General features: G+C 41.0%; 1 protein-coding gene across 2 annotated transcripts in view; it reads right to left on the bottom strand.

Annotated features, from left to right (window-relative positions):
- The window catches only part of ift80 (intraflagellar transport 80 homolog (Chlamydomonas)), a 31,762-nt gene extending 16,041 nt beyond the window's left edge, over nucleotides 1-15,721 (bottom strand). Inside the window, exons 1-8 of one of the 2 annotated variants that reach the window (XM_041047351.1) lie at nucleotides 15,206-15,721; nucleotides 15,025-15,085; nucleotides 14,490-14,711; nucleotides 12,058-12,168; nucleotides 11,843-11,911; nucleotides 9,028-9,137; nucleotides 7,803-7,892; nucleotides 7,584-7,721 (exon numbers count right to left, since the gene is read on the bottom strand). In XM_041047351.1, coding sequence (XP_040903285.1) covers nucleotides 7,584-7,721; nucleotides 7,803-7,892; nucleotides 9,028-9,137; nucleotides 11,843-11,911; nucleotides 12,058-12,168; nucleotides 14,490-14,711; nucleotides 15,025-15,061 — 777 coding nt within the window. In that variant the 5' untranslated portion in view covers nucleotides 15,062-15,085; nucleotides 15,206-15,721. The remainder of the gene's footprint in view (nucleotides 1-7,583; nucleotides 7,722-7,802; nucleotides 7,893-9,027; nucleotides 9,138-11,842; nucleotides 11,912-12,057; nucleotides 12,169-14,489; nucleotides 14,712-15,024; nucleotides 15,086-15,205) is intronic. The other variant, XM_041047349.1, reaches the window with a different exon arrangement.
- Between the last annotated feature and the right edge of the window lie 210 nt (nucleotides 15,722-15,931).

Raw genomic sequence — 15,931 nt, forward strand, 5'->3', positions numbered from 1 at the left:
AGGGAGTAATGATCTACACATGGTTTCATGCTGGAGCCTCAACATAGTAACCATAGACACATGCTGGGGCCTCCTGGGACTCATCAGCAGGACACAGCTGTGAGCTGGACAGCAGAATTCTATTAGCACCAACTATGCACACATGCGCTTGGAAATACACACGTGCTCACTTACATACACACACACACAGACAGGTAATTTGGGTATTTGACTGTGTTTTGGCATGCTACGAACGGCAGCACACATAAGACCCTTTACCTTCCAGTGGACTTACTAAACCACTAATGGTAAGTCTAGAATATACTGGATCACTTTGTTCATCTAAAGGCTTTCACACAGATTTAATTTAGCCAACAAGCTAAGACAACTTCCTACGGACACAAAAAGCTTGTTTTGTAAAGCACTGACAAGCACATCTCTAAACTGTTCTTCAATAGGTTATGTAATATGTGTTGATAACAGCTAGTCTAAATTTCATTTATCCTTCACCTTGGCTAATTTTCTATGATGTGAAAATCCCACGTGCCCTTGAGTACTGGTTTCATAGATCTTAAAATAAACACAGATATCCATACAGCAATACAAACGCACACATTAAGCTAAGTGCATATGTGATGACAGGACCATTAATTTTCTGTGGAGGCGCACATACATAACAAATTATACTAAATGAAGGAGCCAGTCAATAAATTAGTAACCGTCACAGCGTAGCACAATTCCGATCCATGTGGAAGCCAACAGAACGGGGGAGGAACTGTGGGGTGCTGCCAAAATTAAACCCTTTCAAATCATCCTTTTCTGGACCTTGGTCCATTGCCTTTCAGCCCAGCCCTTGTCCTCAATAACAGCCCTTAATGAACTCTGGGTTGGCAGAAAAGCCTCAAGTGATACCCCAGTTCCACACATGCTCTGCTTTCGTTTATTTGCGTGCACAACCGAAGCCCTCTATTTGCTCCTTGCATTCATCACCCAGTATCACCCTCACCACTTATACCATTTTATCCCTCTTTCTCCTTCTTTCTCTCTGAGAGTGTGACATGTTTGTCGAGCTAGTAGAGGTAGTGATTTAGTGCTGCTAAGAATGATGACTCTGCCAGAGGGGCTGGCAGGGCACTGTCTCACTGTCATACGCTTACTCCTGCTGTGGGGGGAGGGAGGGAGAGACGGAGGGGTGGCGAAGTAAAGAAAAAAGGGAAAGAGACGAGAGCTGAGCGAGAGAGAGAGAAAGAGACTTGAGGGAAAGAGAAACCACCGTCTTTTATGGAGACCAATACTCCAAGCCTCACTGCCTAGGCCAACTTTACAGGATATATTGGACAGTTCCACACTACCCCGCCCCCCACCCCTCCAACTGCTCTCTTTTCTCAGCTCTTTTTCATGCTCCCCTCCTTTTTGGTTTCCAACAAGGCAAGCCTTTAGCCGAACTCTGGAGAGGTGTAAAAGTAATACCATGTCAACAAGTGCCTTTTACTCTAACCCACTTTACGCACACAGGCACCGGCTCACACACAAACACACATGCGCTCCCGCTTAAAAATTGGGGTCAATCATCTGCAAGAAGGACCTTAGTATACACTGTTCCACAGAGTGTGCCAGAATAAGTTCAGCAACACAGAAAACCAAAGCCTGCTCCACACAAAGGACCTAGAACACAAAGGAGAAACCATTATCCACACATTCTAGAAGGAAAACTAATGAGTTCCTTGGGATGATAAATTAAGTCTACATGTAAGTACTGCATCTTACAGTCTTATGGTGTTCACACACTCTAAACTAGGCTTCAACGCACCTGGCAACCTCATCAAAATGTGTTCAAAGGAACCCGTAAAATTATTCTTATGAAAACAAGGAAGAAAACGGTGAACGAAGAGAGCTGTGAAGGGTGAGACAGACCCCAACTGCCCTTTTCAGAACTTGTGCTCTTTCTACCAGTTCACAGTGTACAGAGGGAGCACCCTTAGTACAGCAAGAGAACAGAAAGGAAGAGTGCAGAGAGCAAGAAATAGCACGCAAAAGCACAGATTTGTAAGGAGAGGGAGGGAGGGGTAAAGCAAGTGGGAAAAGAGAGAGAGAGAGAGAGAGAGAGAGAGAGAGGAGTAGCCCTGCCCAGTTGCCTGGGGAGAAAACTGCTCTGCTGCTGACTCAGGACTCTCTTTGTTTGACAATGCTCCCTCACTCTTGCTCTCTCTCTCTCTCTCTCTCTCCCTCTGACACACTCACACTCTCAAACTTACTCGTCTTTTTTCAAACAGTCACCATCTTTTCTGATGTGCACATGCTCTTTCTTGGTCTGACTTATGCCAATAATTTCACTTTGACTCACTTTTCATCTTCTCTCCTGTGTAACTCCCCCTATTTTGCTTTTCCACCCCCTATCCTCTGTGTATGTGTGTGTGTGTGTGTCTCTCTCTCTCTCTCCAACTTCTGATCTCTTTCTCTTCTTTTGCAGTGACATTTTTCTCCATCTGAACTACACTGTACTAAACGTCCCGTTCTCATGTGATGAAAACAGATAAAGGCTCACAGTCTAATAAATCTGCAGCGGTTTCTTTTGCCTTTTCATGCTCCACTAACAGTGGTTCACGATCAGGACCAGAACTCTGGGCCGTTTTATTCTCTTCCAGCAGCGGCAATTTCCAGATGTTGGCCGGCCAGTGGTTGGCAGCAAACTGTCAGAACAGGCTCAGGTATATACTCCGCAACGATAGAGGGGGAAAACTGTTACAGGGACTCACTGAGAAGACACAGAAGTCTGAAAACTGGCAATTAGGGAGAAGGTAGCATGTCATTCAGTATGAGAATCTACAGCTAAGAAGAATTTTAAAAAGACCACAAAAAGACAGGCAGTCTAACGGATAGTAAAAAGCGATCAACTCCCTGAGAGAGAATAATGGTTGGCAGCTATAAGGATGGTGGACAAAGATCCTATAGAGAATCAGGCTGCATGTTAAAGAGGAAGGGGAGGAGAAAGAAACAGAAAGCAATAGGAACAGCGGTGATTCCAGCTGGACATGGACCCATTCCCAGAGTGGCAATGCTGAGCAAGGCCCATACAGACCCTGAGGGGACCCCCTGGACTCACCCAGAAAAAAAGGAGGTAAAGAGGGCCTCGGGGAAGGTTGAAGGGAAAGGGAGCCAAGGGGGAGAGCGCTGATAAGCATGAGGTAGTCCAACATGCACTGACATAGGGAGGAGGGAGGCCATGGCAACAAAAGGAGGAAAGATAGAGAGGGATTTACACTTATCCTCGAAATGGGAGAATTCCCTCTTTAAAGAAGGAAAACGTGGTTGTTTCTCATAGACAAAGAAGGAATTAGAAGGGAAATTATGTACCTCAATCTCCCACTTAAGTTTATTCAGGAAAGCTGTTAGACTAATAATACTCCAGTATACTGGCACAAAGCACTCAGGATGGATGGACAGATAAGGGACAAAGCAGTTTGTTCTGAAGACAGTGCAGCTGGTAGAAAATCACAGCTTGAGATAATAAATCATTGACTGTCACGATAGAGGGCCATTTGGCCACTGTATGAAATAACAGGCAGTATCCACAAGTAGATACCAGTGGTTTTACACTTTTACAAACCCTACTCTTGACTAAACAATGCTGCCATTATGAGCGACAAATATGATACATGATTTATGACTACTCATCTCCCAAAACTTTGTGAGGGTGACAGCTGTTATCATATTGTGGAAGAAAAACTGCAAGGATGTCGGTAAGAAATAAGGCTCAGCCCAGGGCTACCGTTAAAACCATCGGATGATCCAAACTAAATTGCCTGTGGTTAAGTATAACCTACAAGTGGGGGAGTAGAAAGAGGAGTGGCAGGGAGAAGAGGGGAATAGAGGAGATGTACACTGACTTATCAGTAAGAGCGTGACAGGAATCTGGATCGTACCAAGGCTAAGCACAGCCACATCTTCAGTAATACCTCATTTAAAAGCAGACCAAGAGAAAGAGGGGAGTGGTAATAACTAAGCTCAATGAGGCCTGGTTCTAAGGCAATGTTTAGATCGACTCTAGCTCTGCACGAAAAACTGCATCCTGATCATTCATCTGAATGAGGCCAGTCTGGCAAATTCAGGGCCATCAAGCAAAAAGGCAGAACCCAGCTCAACTTTTGCCACAACGCAATGTGACGTCTTCTGGCAAGACACTGCGGTGGCCTGCGTTGTTTTAACGCAGGGCTGTTTTCAGTCTGAATGCGCACTAAGTCCCCAATGAGCATCAACCCAAACATTGTGGAAGAGTGGTGAAATAATTATGAAATGTGGCCTTGAAGCTGTGTTAAAGCCCTCCTGATTACAAGATCCTGCGGTGCTTGTATCAATTTGAGCAAAACATTGAACTTCTATCAGTTCTTGGGAAAATGTTCTGCATTCTGTCTGTACTGTAAGAAAAGTAGAATTTTCTCTCCATTTATCAGTGAGGTTTCTGAAACACTAAAAATCTGTAGAACTTCAGTCACACAAATCACATGATTTCTCATCCAATCCATCAAACTTCTAAAAAAGGGAAAATCTGAATTCTGTTCAAGAATTAGAAAAAGCAAAACCAAACAGCTATTACATTTATGTATGTGAGCACGGGTGCACAGTGGAGAGAGAAAAAACAAGTGCAGGGAAGAGAAGGGGGAGGAAATGGGGGGAGAAGGGGCGGAGAGAAAGAAGCGAGAGGGTGCTCGCCTGGCACAGTGAGTCCTACTTGTTAGCCAGTGACAGTGTCAGGGATCGTGACAGGGTCCAGACGCTAGACACCAGCTGCAACGCCTCGTAAATAGACTGCTGTCTCGCACGCACATTTGCACGGCAATGGTTGCACACACACGCACACACACACAGGCATGTGGGCACATGCATATACTATGGCAGGCACACAGACAGACACTGACTTATTGTCTCTCCCAAATCTTGTAAAAGGGACAGTGAACCTCTTTGTATCTTGTGTCCTGTTAAAGCTCCTGTGAAAAGAAAAAGTACTTCATACACAAGAACTCCAAATTCAACAAAATCACTACCAAAATAATTAAATATGTATTAATAATGCAATAATGTCACTAATAATAACTAAATGTTGATGCTTCATAGAAAAACAAGGCAGAACAAACTGTGTTCAGTCCATGGGTCTAAGACTAAACTTTCCCAGTACTTTTGCCTCGATGTAAACTTTGTGTATGTGTGAGTGTGTGTGAGTGTGCGTTCCCCCTCCCTACACGGTGATAATGAGGGGGGTAACACACTACATCTTCCCTGTGGAGCGTGGAGGGGGAAAACGTGGAGCAGAAAAAGAAAAAGAGTGGGAGAGACTTGAGCGTTTTGGGAGAGAAGGGAGCCGAGCTGTACGGGAGGTGAAGGGGTTAAATGCGCAGGACTGATCCTGCTGAGCCAGCAGCAATACGTTAAAGTGCAAGGTTTCATTGTAGCAGATACAGAATGAAACTCCTTCCCATTAGTCACGCTAGTAACTGAAAAGACTCTTCGCACAGCTTAACCCTTGCTGCACCACAAACAAACCACAGCAACAACACAGGTAAAGCCCTTGAAATTGGTTAATGGCTTCTGTGTTTGTGTGCAAACTTGCATGCACAATGAGATTAGAGTAAGTATAGTGCAGTGACCAAGTGTGCATATATGTGCAAATTTAACTTTCTCTAACTTGATGCGTGAGAGGAGTGTACGTCAGAATTTAAACACAGAAAACGATTCAGAGAGTGACCTTCAAGGGGGATTTTCTTTTTCTAAACTCTTTTTCTTTTTCTCTGCCCCCCCCCCCCCCACCCCTCTTCTTGAGCAAGCCTCCCACGCCATGCTACAGTACACACTGTCTCTGAGGGGCTTAGGGAGGAGAAGGCAAGCATACCCTTCCTCCAGTTAGAGCGGGGTAGAACCATAATCATCATAATTATCATCATCATCACACTGCCTTAACCAAGACAAACCACAGCAAAGCAAGTGGTGCAGTGACGAAACAATGGAACAAACTAACCACGTAAACAAACCCATAACGAGAGGACGTAAGGTGAATCAGGTCATTACAAAAAATAAAGGAACAAGTTCTATTACATTCTGTCTGTTATAGTTTTAATAGCACAATAATTTTTATTTTTGTTGACACAGAGAAAATGGATACAAGCTGGCTTCATTTGAATGATTTCATCAGCTCACGGCAATATTCTGGCAATTTCCACAAAAACTACTGAAGTCCCTGCTTCAGAAACTCTAAAGTAATGGTGAAGGATATGTGATTTACGCAGTGTCCCTTTGGATGTTAATACACTACACATTAAATTAATGTAACCTCTCCAAAACACATACAAGCACACACCTTACCCCTCTGGAGAAGACATGTGTGTTGGCTCAGACCTTTCTCCAGCCCATTTGTTTTAGTGCTCCAGAAAAAAAAAAGCCATTTGATCCTAATTAAATCAAAATGGAGCTTGAAATGCCTGGTGATCAACACACAAAAACCCAGCCCTGGCTGTTTGTTTTCATTACAACAGGTCAGATACAGCAATACACTGACATCTCCATGTAAACTCAAAGAAGCCCTACACATCCCATGAGGGCAGAGCGGGGAACTAGTAATATTGTTCCTGGCCAAACGTTCAGGAATAATAAAACAACAATTACCATTCATCATTCTCTCATTTCCCCTCTCATTACAACTCCAGTCACCATCAGCACCAGGTAATAAGAACTCATGGCACGCAGCCTAATGTGGTTTATAAAGATGAACAATGTATAGAAAGCATAAGGCCTGTTGTGTGTTGCACCATATAAACCTTACTGCACTGGAGAAGATGACAGTGTACCACAGATATTGTATCTTTCAGGGAAAAGGACCAGAAAGCATAAATGTTATATTGGTGTATGAGAACAAACAAATAAAATACACAAAATAGAAGCATCCAATATGTGGAAAGTACATGGACTCCAAGCTCTACATCTGTATAGTTTCTGCAAAGTTTGTCAGCAACAGCTGATTTTAACAGAGGTAAAGATTGCTGAAGTCAGAAATACACTGCACTGCTAAAGTATGTTTAGTCTGAAGTGGCTGACCTTACTAAGTGCTCAAAACTCAATTAAGATTAGGGATTTGTTTAGGTCTGGATTTCTGAAAACAGAATGTCAGCATATTTGCTTTTTATATAAGGACACAATACGGCACACTACAGTGTGTCTACTATCACCGTTTTAACTGTCCTTGGTCGTGGTTGAAGGGGGTATTTGACTAAGGAAGACTAATTGCATTGTTAATGCAAGAGCATTTGAGAGTGCAGTTGCACTGGCACTGAAAAGACTGCCTGGGTGAGGGTTCCAAACAATACTGGTGTTTGGATTATCTGATTATCACTAGATAGCACAATGTTTCAATAGTTTTATCACCCAGCTAAGCTGCTGTAACATCCTTCAGTTTCTCCTCCAGCTATTTGTTCTTATTTTCTTTGTGCAACCCTTGGGTTTAGCAGTAACCTCTACTGATCCAATATGAACAGTTCTGAGTTGCTGACATCTCTTCATAGTAATAGAATAACTTCACATTTTAAGGTATTGAAGTAGAGTGAAAGGGTTTTTCTTACTCCAGTCTTGTCACAGAGCCGCAGTGTGTTGAAGGAGCCCACAGCAAACACCTCTCCATCTGGAGCCCATGACAAAGAAGTGACTGGGTAGTCATGAGACGGTGAGGAGTAAAGCAGACGGCCAAAGCTGTCCCATACCTGTTCAATTAGGACATGTTTTGAAAAGTAGGAAAAAAACACATCCCGGGACATCTACAGGTATACTCAAATGCTGCTTACCTTATATTTACAGTCTTCACCACTTGACAGTATGAGGTCATTGACTGAATTCCAGTCAACCTTAAGAACAACCCCATCATGAGCCTTCCACTGAAAGAGACAGGGGGAGAGAGTGAGACAATTTCATACCAACACAACATAATGCTAGTATCCAACCATAACATCTCCCGTTTGTTGAAGGGAAGTGGGGGAAACCACTGATAAATTCCCCAACTCTCACTAAATCCAAAAAAAGAGAGTCAACATTAAAATGAGCAGGATAATCTCCAGAAGGAGTGGCATTTATTCTTGGTCAGGCTCAGTTTATGAATTGTTTCATATCAGCCTCACAGTGCAACAAAGAGCAGAAAACCTGTCACCAGGCTTATCTTACCATTTTCCCATCTTGTTTCTGCTATCTCTACATGCCTATACTTTATTTTCTATTTTTTTGTACCCCTTTTGTCCACTCCACATGCCCAGGGGAAACGCATACTTATACATGCACTGGTGTTGCATGCATCCGTGTCTGTGTAAAGGATTGCAAAGGTCAACGTGGATCTTTTAGGGGCTCTTTACACCCCCACACAGGTTGAGCTCACATCACTGTGTTGTTCTCCAGGAGGTCTCAGAGAGAGCGGATGAAGTTGGGTGTGTGTGAGAGTGTGCTTGCGCCTGCACATGCATACATGGTAACAGCTGAGAGAGAGCAAAGGGTTGAAAAGGCGCACATAAACCCTCCACTGTTTATCTAAGGTCCCAGGCGCTATTCAGCTTCAAGAAGAGTAATAAACAAATGTATATGTGAACAAGAAAATCACTGGTGTGCAACGTTCTCAGCGCTGGACCCTTCCTTAACACAGAAGCACTTACAGACTTCTACAATGCTTTTATTTAGCCTTAATATTGCAATGCAAATAAATAAACCTTAAGTTTCATTTACAAAGACCTGAAAAGAGGCAAAGGGTGAAGTCAGATCACTGGACAGATCAAATAATAAGCTAAGTCTACACACAAAATTAAAACTATCACAAAAACACAGAAAAGAAACAGTCCATTGGATACTAGACAGGTGGCAAAGCAGATAAGGAATATAGCTACAGAGTCAGTAAAAATTAGCCTGTATAGACCAGATTCCCTACTACATGCAATCCATGTAGTAACAGATGGATTTTAAGTCACTAACAGAGTTAGTTAAAAGACGGTATTTCCTTGAATCTTACAAGAGCACATAAAGTTAGTGTACCTGTATGACTTTTGAACTGGGTTGCAGAGGCTTGATGACTAGCTGTCTTCCTGATGTGAAGAGGATTCTGTCTGAGTCTGGTCCCCAGGCCACAGAATACACAGGGGACCCTGGAATAACATGCAGAAACACAGAGAAAGAAGATGCAAATCTTATATTAATCACAAGTCAAGAGCGGTGGATTTAGCTTCAGCACATAAAGACTTTGACTTCTTGAAGTAATATAAGGATATTACTTCAAGAAGTCAAAGTCTTTAACTTCTTGAAGTAATATAAGGATATGAATATGAAGGATATGAATATGATATGAATTTCATTTGCACGTGTGGGCTTCTACCTCACTCTTTGACAAACTAAGAGTTAGTATAAACAATAGCTCTAAGATGCAGCAGTGCTAAATCCCCCTCTCAAAAGGTATCATACATCCCTCAGAGACCTCACCTCAATCAGCCTATGCAGAAGCACTTAGCTTGCAGGCAAACCAGCTGAGAAAACCTGCCTAATGTCTACAGTGTAAGCACAAGTGTGTGTGTGTGTGTTGACATTTAACCCCACTACAGGTGCATGTGGTTTCTCACAAATGCCAACTGGTCACATGATTTAAATCTGACAAAGGCTATGAGAGGGGTTAAGTTCCCCTCTCCACCCTCTCACTAACTCACTTCCATCTCTTCCTAGAGCTCTCTTGCTCTCTTAAAATGGATCATAGTACCCAATAAGTGTATGGAGTTGAAGGTTCTGAGGAGAAGCGACACCTGCAGTGATCTGAGTGCCATGTGGAGGATGGTGTGTATCTGAGGGCATGCTACTATATCCAGGTGTTATACAAATCTGTATGCCTGCTGAGCAGCCCACCACCCAGCAGCTCATTCTCCAAACAGCCAGCTAAGGAAAAAATGTTTCTACATACTGGGGCTGAATGGCTGTTCCCCTGCCAGATTTTCCACAGCACCCGTCATTCAGCAGGAGTGTGCCATCCATTTCCCCAGAAGCCAACTTTCATCCTCCACCCCTCACCCCCCATTTTTTTTCTGTCCCACAACTGAGAAGAAACATTTAATAAGTCAAACAGCACAATGAATCAATTAATAAGTAAGCCATATGCAATGAGAATGCTGGGTAAAGAAATGTATCATTAGGAGTCTTTTTTATGGCTTTTAATAAAACTCCACTCCCATAAAGCTTTGAAACTTTATGGTGCTTTTAATAAAAACTTTTTTAAAAAAACAGAAGACCGACTCTGCCTTTGGTTGTACAGAGCACAATTACATTCTAATAGGCCCAACACATACATACACCACACACATGTTCACACAATAACACAGCCAGGGTGAGAAAAAACATTTCCTCCTTCACTGTCATTTTAAATGATCTGGCTCGAGTAAAAAGGCAGCTTCAACCCAAAAGGCAGCTTCAACCCAAAAGTAAATCTTGCAGATCGTTCAGTGAGTATGCCAGCAGAGACACACGTACACATGCTCCCAAATGAAAAAAAAAATGAAACACACACACTTTCATATTGCAAGCATAATATTAATGCAAAATGTAGACTGAAAGTCTGAAGGTTAAAATCAAACAACATGTAAGGTACAATTCCTCTTGCAATTTGGGACCATGTGTAAGAGCAGAGTTGCAAGGGACGGTTACGGTTATTTCGGTCCAGTGTCAAACAGGAGCCAGCTGAGGAGGTGAATTTGTGTGTCACAGCACTAGGACTAAAGGAAAACTTTCCTGATTCACATAATTGAAACTGAAGTTCTGTGTGTCAGTGTGCCAGGTCTTCATCAGGTCTTTGCTTCTTGCTCTTTTTCTTTCTGTCTCAAGAGGTACTATTTGGGCCAGAAGATCCAAAAGTAATCAGTACTATGTGTGTGTGAGATAGAGAGAGACAGTGAGGGTGTAATTGGTGGCGGAGTGTTGTGGCTGGTCAGTGACTAGCTTCACGTGGCTGCTGCTGCTGCTGCCTGTCAGTCTAAAACTCAGACTGGCTCTTTTTCACACTACTCTACACACTACACTACTCAAATTATGTGAATCAAGAGGGACATGGACTATGACCACTTAGCATGTATAGCTTTAAGCCTAAATGTCTGCACATAATGAGGGCTTGGGTTACTGCCATTCTTTGTCTTCATATTTACAGTTAGATACATAATACTTTATCATGCTGGATTAGTTAATAGCGTGCAAAAACAGACAGTGACAGTGTACATTACTAGTTTTTGTGTCTAGTGTTGTACAGATGTTATGTAAAAATACTGGCTTAGGGTAGAGTTTTTTCTCATTTTACACATAATGACAAAAATTTACAGGGCTGAAGGTTTACTACACAGTAGTTATCTGTCATTTACACCCTATAGTTATACTAACCTTGCTGCTAACTTGCTCCTTGTGTTAACTTTGTAAACTCACAGAGTTATTATTGTTCCTTGGATTCAGATGACTAAATTTGCTGGCTACAGCTGTCCATCCAGGCCACTGATTAAAATTTAACCTCTTCTATCACAGCTTTCAAACTGCTGATTTTCAATATAATACTTTTTAGCCCTACTTCTACTATTCAGTCTATGAAGTATTGCAAACAAATGGGCATTGGCAGCCATTACTGTCACAATCAAATGGTGTAGCAGATGCATGCTGAACAAATATATATGCTCTGCTTTGTTCATTAAGTTTTGATTTAGTGATCATATATACAATTTTTGGTTGAGTGATCATTTGTAATGGTTAATAGCAGTTTTACACAAGCACTAAATATGTATATGTAGCTTAAATCAAGTGAAGGAATGAAAAAAGCAATGGTTTTTAGCCTCACCTTGGCTGACAAGTGTTGAGCGCAGCATACCACTTTTTGACCAGATTTTGATCTGCCCATCCTCTCCAGCTATGTGTTTAGAGAAATAGACAAAACAAATGTCAAAGATATAAAGATTTAAACAACTGAATTTAAAACATTTATTTTTAATAGCAAGCTAATTAAATGAGTATTTGTTGAAACAATGAAAATGTGTATGCCGCTGCAATCTTTACCTGTGATAAGAGCAGTCCCGTCAGAGTTCCATCTTCCAGCAAAAACAGCTCCTTTGTGTGCTTCAACACTCTTCTCAATGCGCCCTATCTTGGAGGTCAGGTGGAACTTTCCTGTACGGACACAAAAAGAGTCTTCCTGAAAGGGAATTCCACACTCTAGACTAGGGTTAATATGGGTGTTTACAGTCTATAATTCAGGAACACTAATACCTGATGTAATTCACATCTTATATACAGAATAAGTATTTAAGGTTGCTGTGTGAGGCAAGTTTTTATGGCCAATCTTAAACACCAGTGAGGAGAACATATTTACTGAGCTTGAAAAACTTAATAATCCAGCACTATAAATAAAAGTATAATAACTATCAATCTCCCAACACACAATTAGCAGCATAGCTATATTTTCTCCTCCCAGGTAAATTACAAACTTGTAGCATGAAGCGGATGACTGAAACTAAAGGGTTTCTGTTGGCTGAATTAGGGCAATTTTCTATTTGCTAGACACGAATGGTGATCAGGCATGGAGACAGTTATTGAAGACGCTAGCCTAACATATACTTTGTGGCAATGCGTATTAAAAAATTCTGAATGTTCTATGTAATTTCTGGTGGCCTAAAACTGCAAATCAGCATGCTGCTGCTCTCTCCCATTTCTAAATTTGGATATCCCAACAAAAGTGGATGTTACTGGTCCAGCAGGTAGTGAGTATAACAGGCATGTACTGCTGCATTGAATGACTCGTTCAAATAAAAACAAAACAAACAATAAAATAAATACATTATATATATATATTTGTGGTTTCTGTTACATGTGCACTCATATCAACAGTCCTCATCTGTCTGTAGCCAAACATTGTGTGTGCAATGCTTTTGTGTTGTGATTTGTCTGCATGCTTGCAATCTGGCAGGTGTTTTTTTTTATGATCTCTTATAATGATAAAATGTCAACCCACTGTTATTTTTCTATTTGTATATTGTATGTTGAGAAATTCTTGATGATACATCTGTGTGAAATTTCTTATGACACCACATTGTAATTACACAGGGTAAGAGAGAATGAGACTGACAGACTGTTGTTCCAAACAGAAGGCCCAGCAATATCCTCCATCATTAATTTGGTCCACTCTGGCTGAAGTCTACTTCCATTCCACACAATATCCCTTTTGGTGGGGTGACAAATAATCATCTAAGCTACGCAATTATGCCTCTTATAGATGGGAAAATATCAGGGATCACAATATAATGAAGTATACTTGTTAGAACTTCAATATTTGCTTTGTAAATCAGAGGCTGAAAACAGCACTATAAAATATTACACATAAAACTATTTTCACACTGTTAAAAAGAAAGAGGTCAAACTGTATATGAACTTGAAAAAAACAAATTTAGTATGCTGGCAGGGGAAAGAAAGGCTGACTAATCAAATAAGGTTAAGAAAAGCCACAATGTTAATGTAGAGCTCTCCCACCCAATAAAACCCTGGCTATTGGACTGCTTTCTTGTCATATTTTTTTTTCAATAAAAAACATAAAGTTATTTCAAGCAATAACTAGAGCACTGCTGGTGTTTTTTAACTGTAACAAGACAACAAGCAGAAGAAAGTTGCAGAAGTGAATTGTAACAGAGTTTTCACTACTCCCTGGTCTGCCAGAGAAAATTGCTGCTTCAGTTTGTGGGTGTGTTTATGCAACTCTACACTGCCATTAGTGTTGTGACCACACATTGCCTGCCATAACAGTACATCCATATTCTATGTGTTTATATCTAATATAGGCTGAAGAAAAGACATATGAGGTGATATAGATGCACGTCAAACAGACTGTGTTGCCAATTTAAGTATTACAAAGATGAAAAACAAAAGTTGACTGTTAGTGATTGGAACACTGAAGATCTACAGAAAACTAGAGCAGAGATGGGCTTACTCTTTTCTGTGATACTAAAATCCTTTTCCCAAAGTGAAATTGTGAAGATTAACATGCTTTTCTTAAAATGATTCTATTAAGAAGGAGATCTGTTTCATTGCGCAAGCATCAAACTGGTGAAAATAATTTCTCTTAACTATGAAGAGTAACTCCTGAGTTGTCCTGATTCTTAAAATGACCAAACAACACAATATAATCCTACTCTGCATAAAAACCAGACTGAGCAAAAAACAAAGACCAGACACAGACCAGAGAGTAGCAAAAATTCTTTTACCAGTCATTGTGTTTAGCGAGTTCGGTTAGTATGTAGCAATTACTATTCTACAACAACATAATGTTGTTTAACTAATTTTATTTCCCTGTATAGGTATGACTGAAAAAAATGACTGATCTTAGTCATGTGGCTGTTCCCTAAATGAATAGCTTGTGAAATAAAACTGACACATCGATTATATCAATGAACTTTGACACAAAGCCCTGTAGGTCATTGGGCAGGAACAAAGAGACTTGCCATCAGTGCTGGTAAGGACAAAGATCTCAGCCTGGGTCTGCTTTTTGCCACCAACAGTTTTGGGCAACCAGTGTAGGTCAATGGGGTAAATGTCCTCTGGCAATCTGACAACCAGACTAGTCTCACTGGTCAGCAGGTTCCACTTGAGGATCTGGTGGTCCTCACTGCACGAGTACAGCTCATCTGCTGTGGTCCAGCCAACACAACTCACAAGTTCCTTATGTAATCTGCTGTTAAGGAAAGTGATCAAGGCGAGTTACTAAGGTATACATTTTAATTGATCACATAGCCATGGTAGACTGTAATAAACGGGGTATTCTTAAAACAAGAATGATAGGATTCTAGATTTGATACAGGTGAGGTGCCAGGTCAAGCCAAGCAAGTAGGAAGTAACAAAGAAAAAACAAAGAAACAATTAGTAACGTTGGTGCTAGCGATAGCAAAGTTTCTGAACTTGTGTTACATAATATATATTTGAGCTGTACAGAAAGGCAAAAATAAGGCTAGTCAGCTAACGACATCATAGAAAGGATATGTTTGGGTTCCTTTAGCAGCGATGTTTTCAATCTCATAGTGGATATTTGCTCTGTTGATTCCTAAACAAACAAGAAATGATTAGTTAGTGCCAATAAAACTCCTTATATCACACAAATGTCAAACGAACGCACACGGGGAAACAATATAGAGGACCAAAACTATGAAACTAGGAACCATACCCCGTAGATTAGGCGAGGCTGCTGTTGGCATGCTCCGGTAGCTGTAACGGCGAATGAAACAAGCGTCGGCAGTTGCTACGCCACTGTTACTAACGTGAATCCTCAGATGTCCCCAAGTATTGCCTGTGACTTGAAAGCTAACGGTTATTTAGTTTTCTACTTAACACCGTTCTGTCGTTACCGACTTTACTGTGAGGTGGCCAGAAATGTATGCGTGTAGTACACGAGTAGTCATTACAGACTAGAGCAAGCCTATCAACCACGAATCAGCAACTGATCGCTGTAGTTATCAATGCTAACTTTTGGTAGCCATTTAATCTAGGTCATAAACAGCTTGAAAACTGAGATATCGCGAGAGTTAAAAGTCTCGCTTCCTTAACAACTGATATTTCGTGTTATTTCACAAATTATATCTCTTAAATGCATGTATTTAATAGCATTCATTAAACTCAAATATACTAATATTAATCGCTAATCAATCGAACCATATTTCCTCTATATATAATAATAATATAAACTATACATCGGGGCGGGACCGGGACTTCGTTCGACTGTAACCAGGCAACCGTTTGAACACGTAGAAACAACATTAGGCTTTGAATCTGACAATAATGTTACATAATATATAACATTGTAAAGGAGAGGTTTTATACATTCTGTGTTTTTTCGTTTGGTTATTTTTGTCATGTGATTGCCGTTTGTTTTGAGCGAGGCGGAGTTGGCTTC

The sequence above is a fragment of the Toxotes jaculatrix genome, chromosome 9, assembly GCF_017976425.1.
Source record: "Toxotes jaculatrix isolate fToxJac2 chromosome 9, fToxJac2.pri, whole genome shotgun sequence".
NCBI classification, from domain to species: Eukaryota; Metazoa; Chordata; class Actinopteri; family Toxotidae; genus Toxotes; species Toxotes jaculatrix.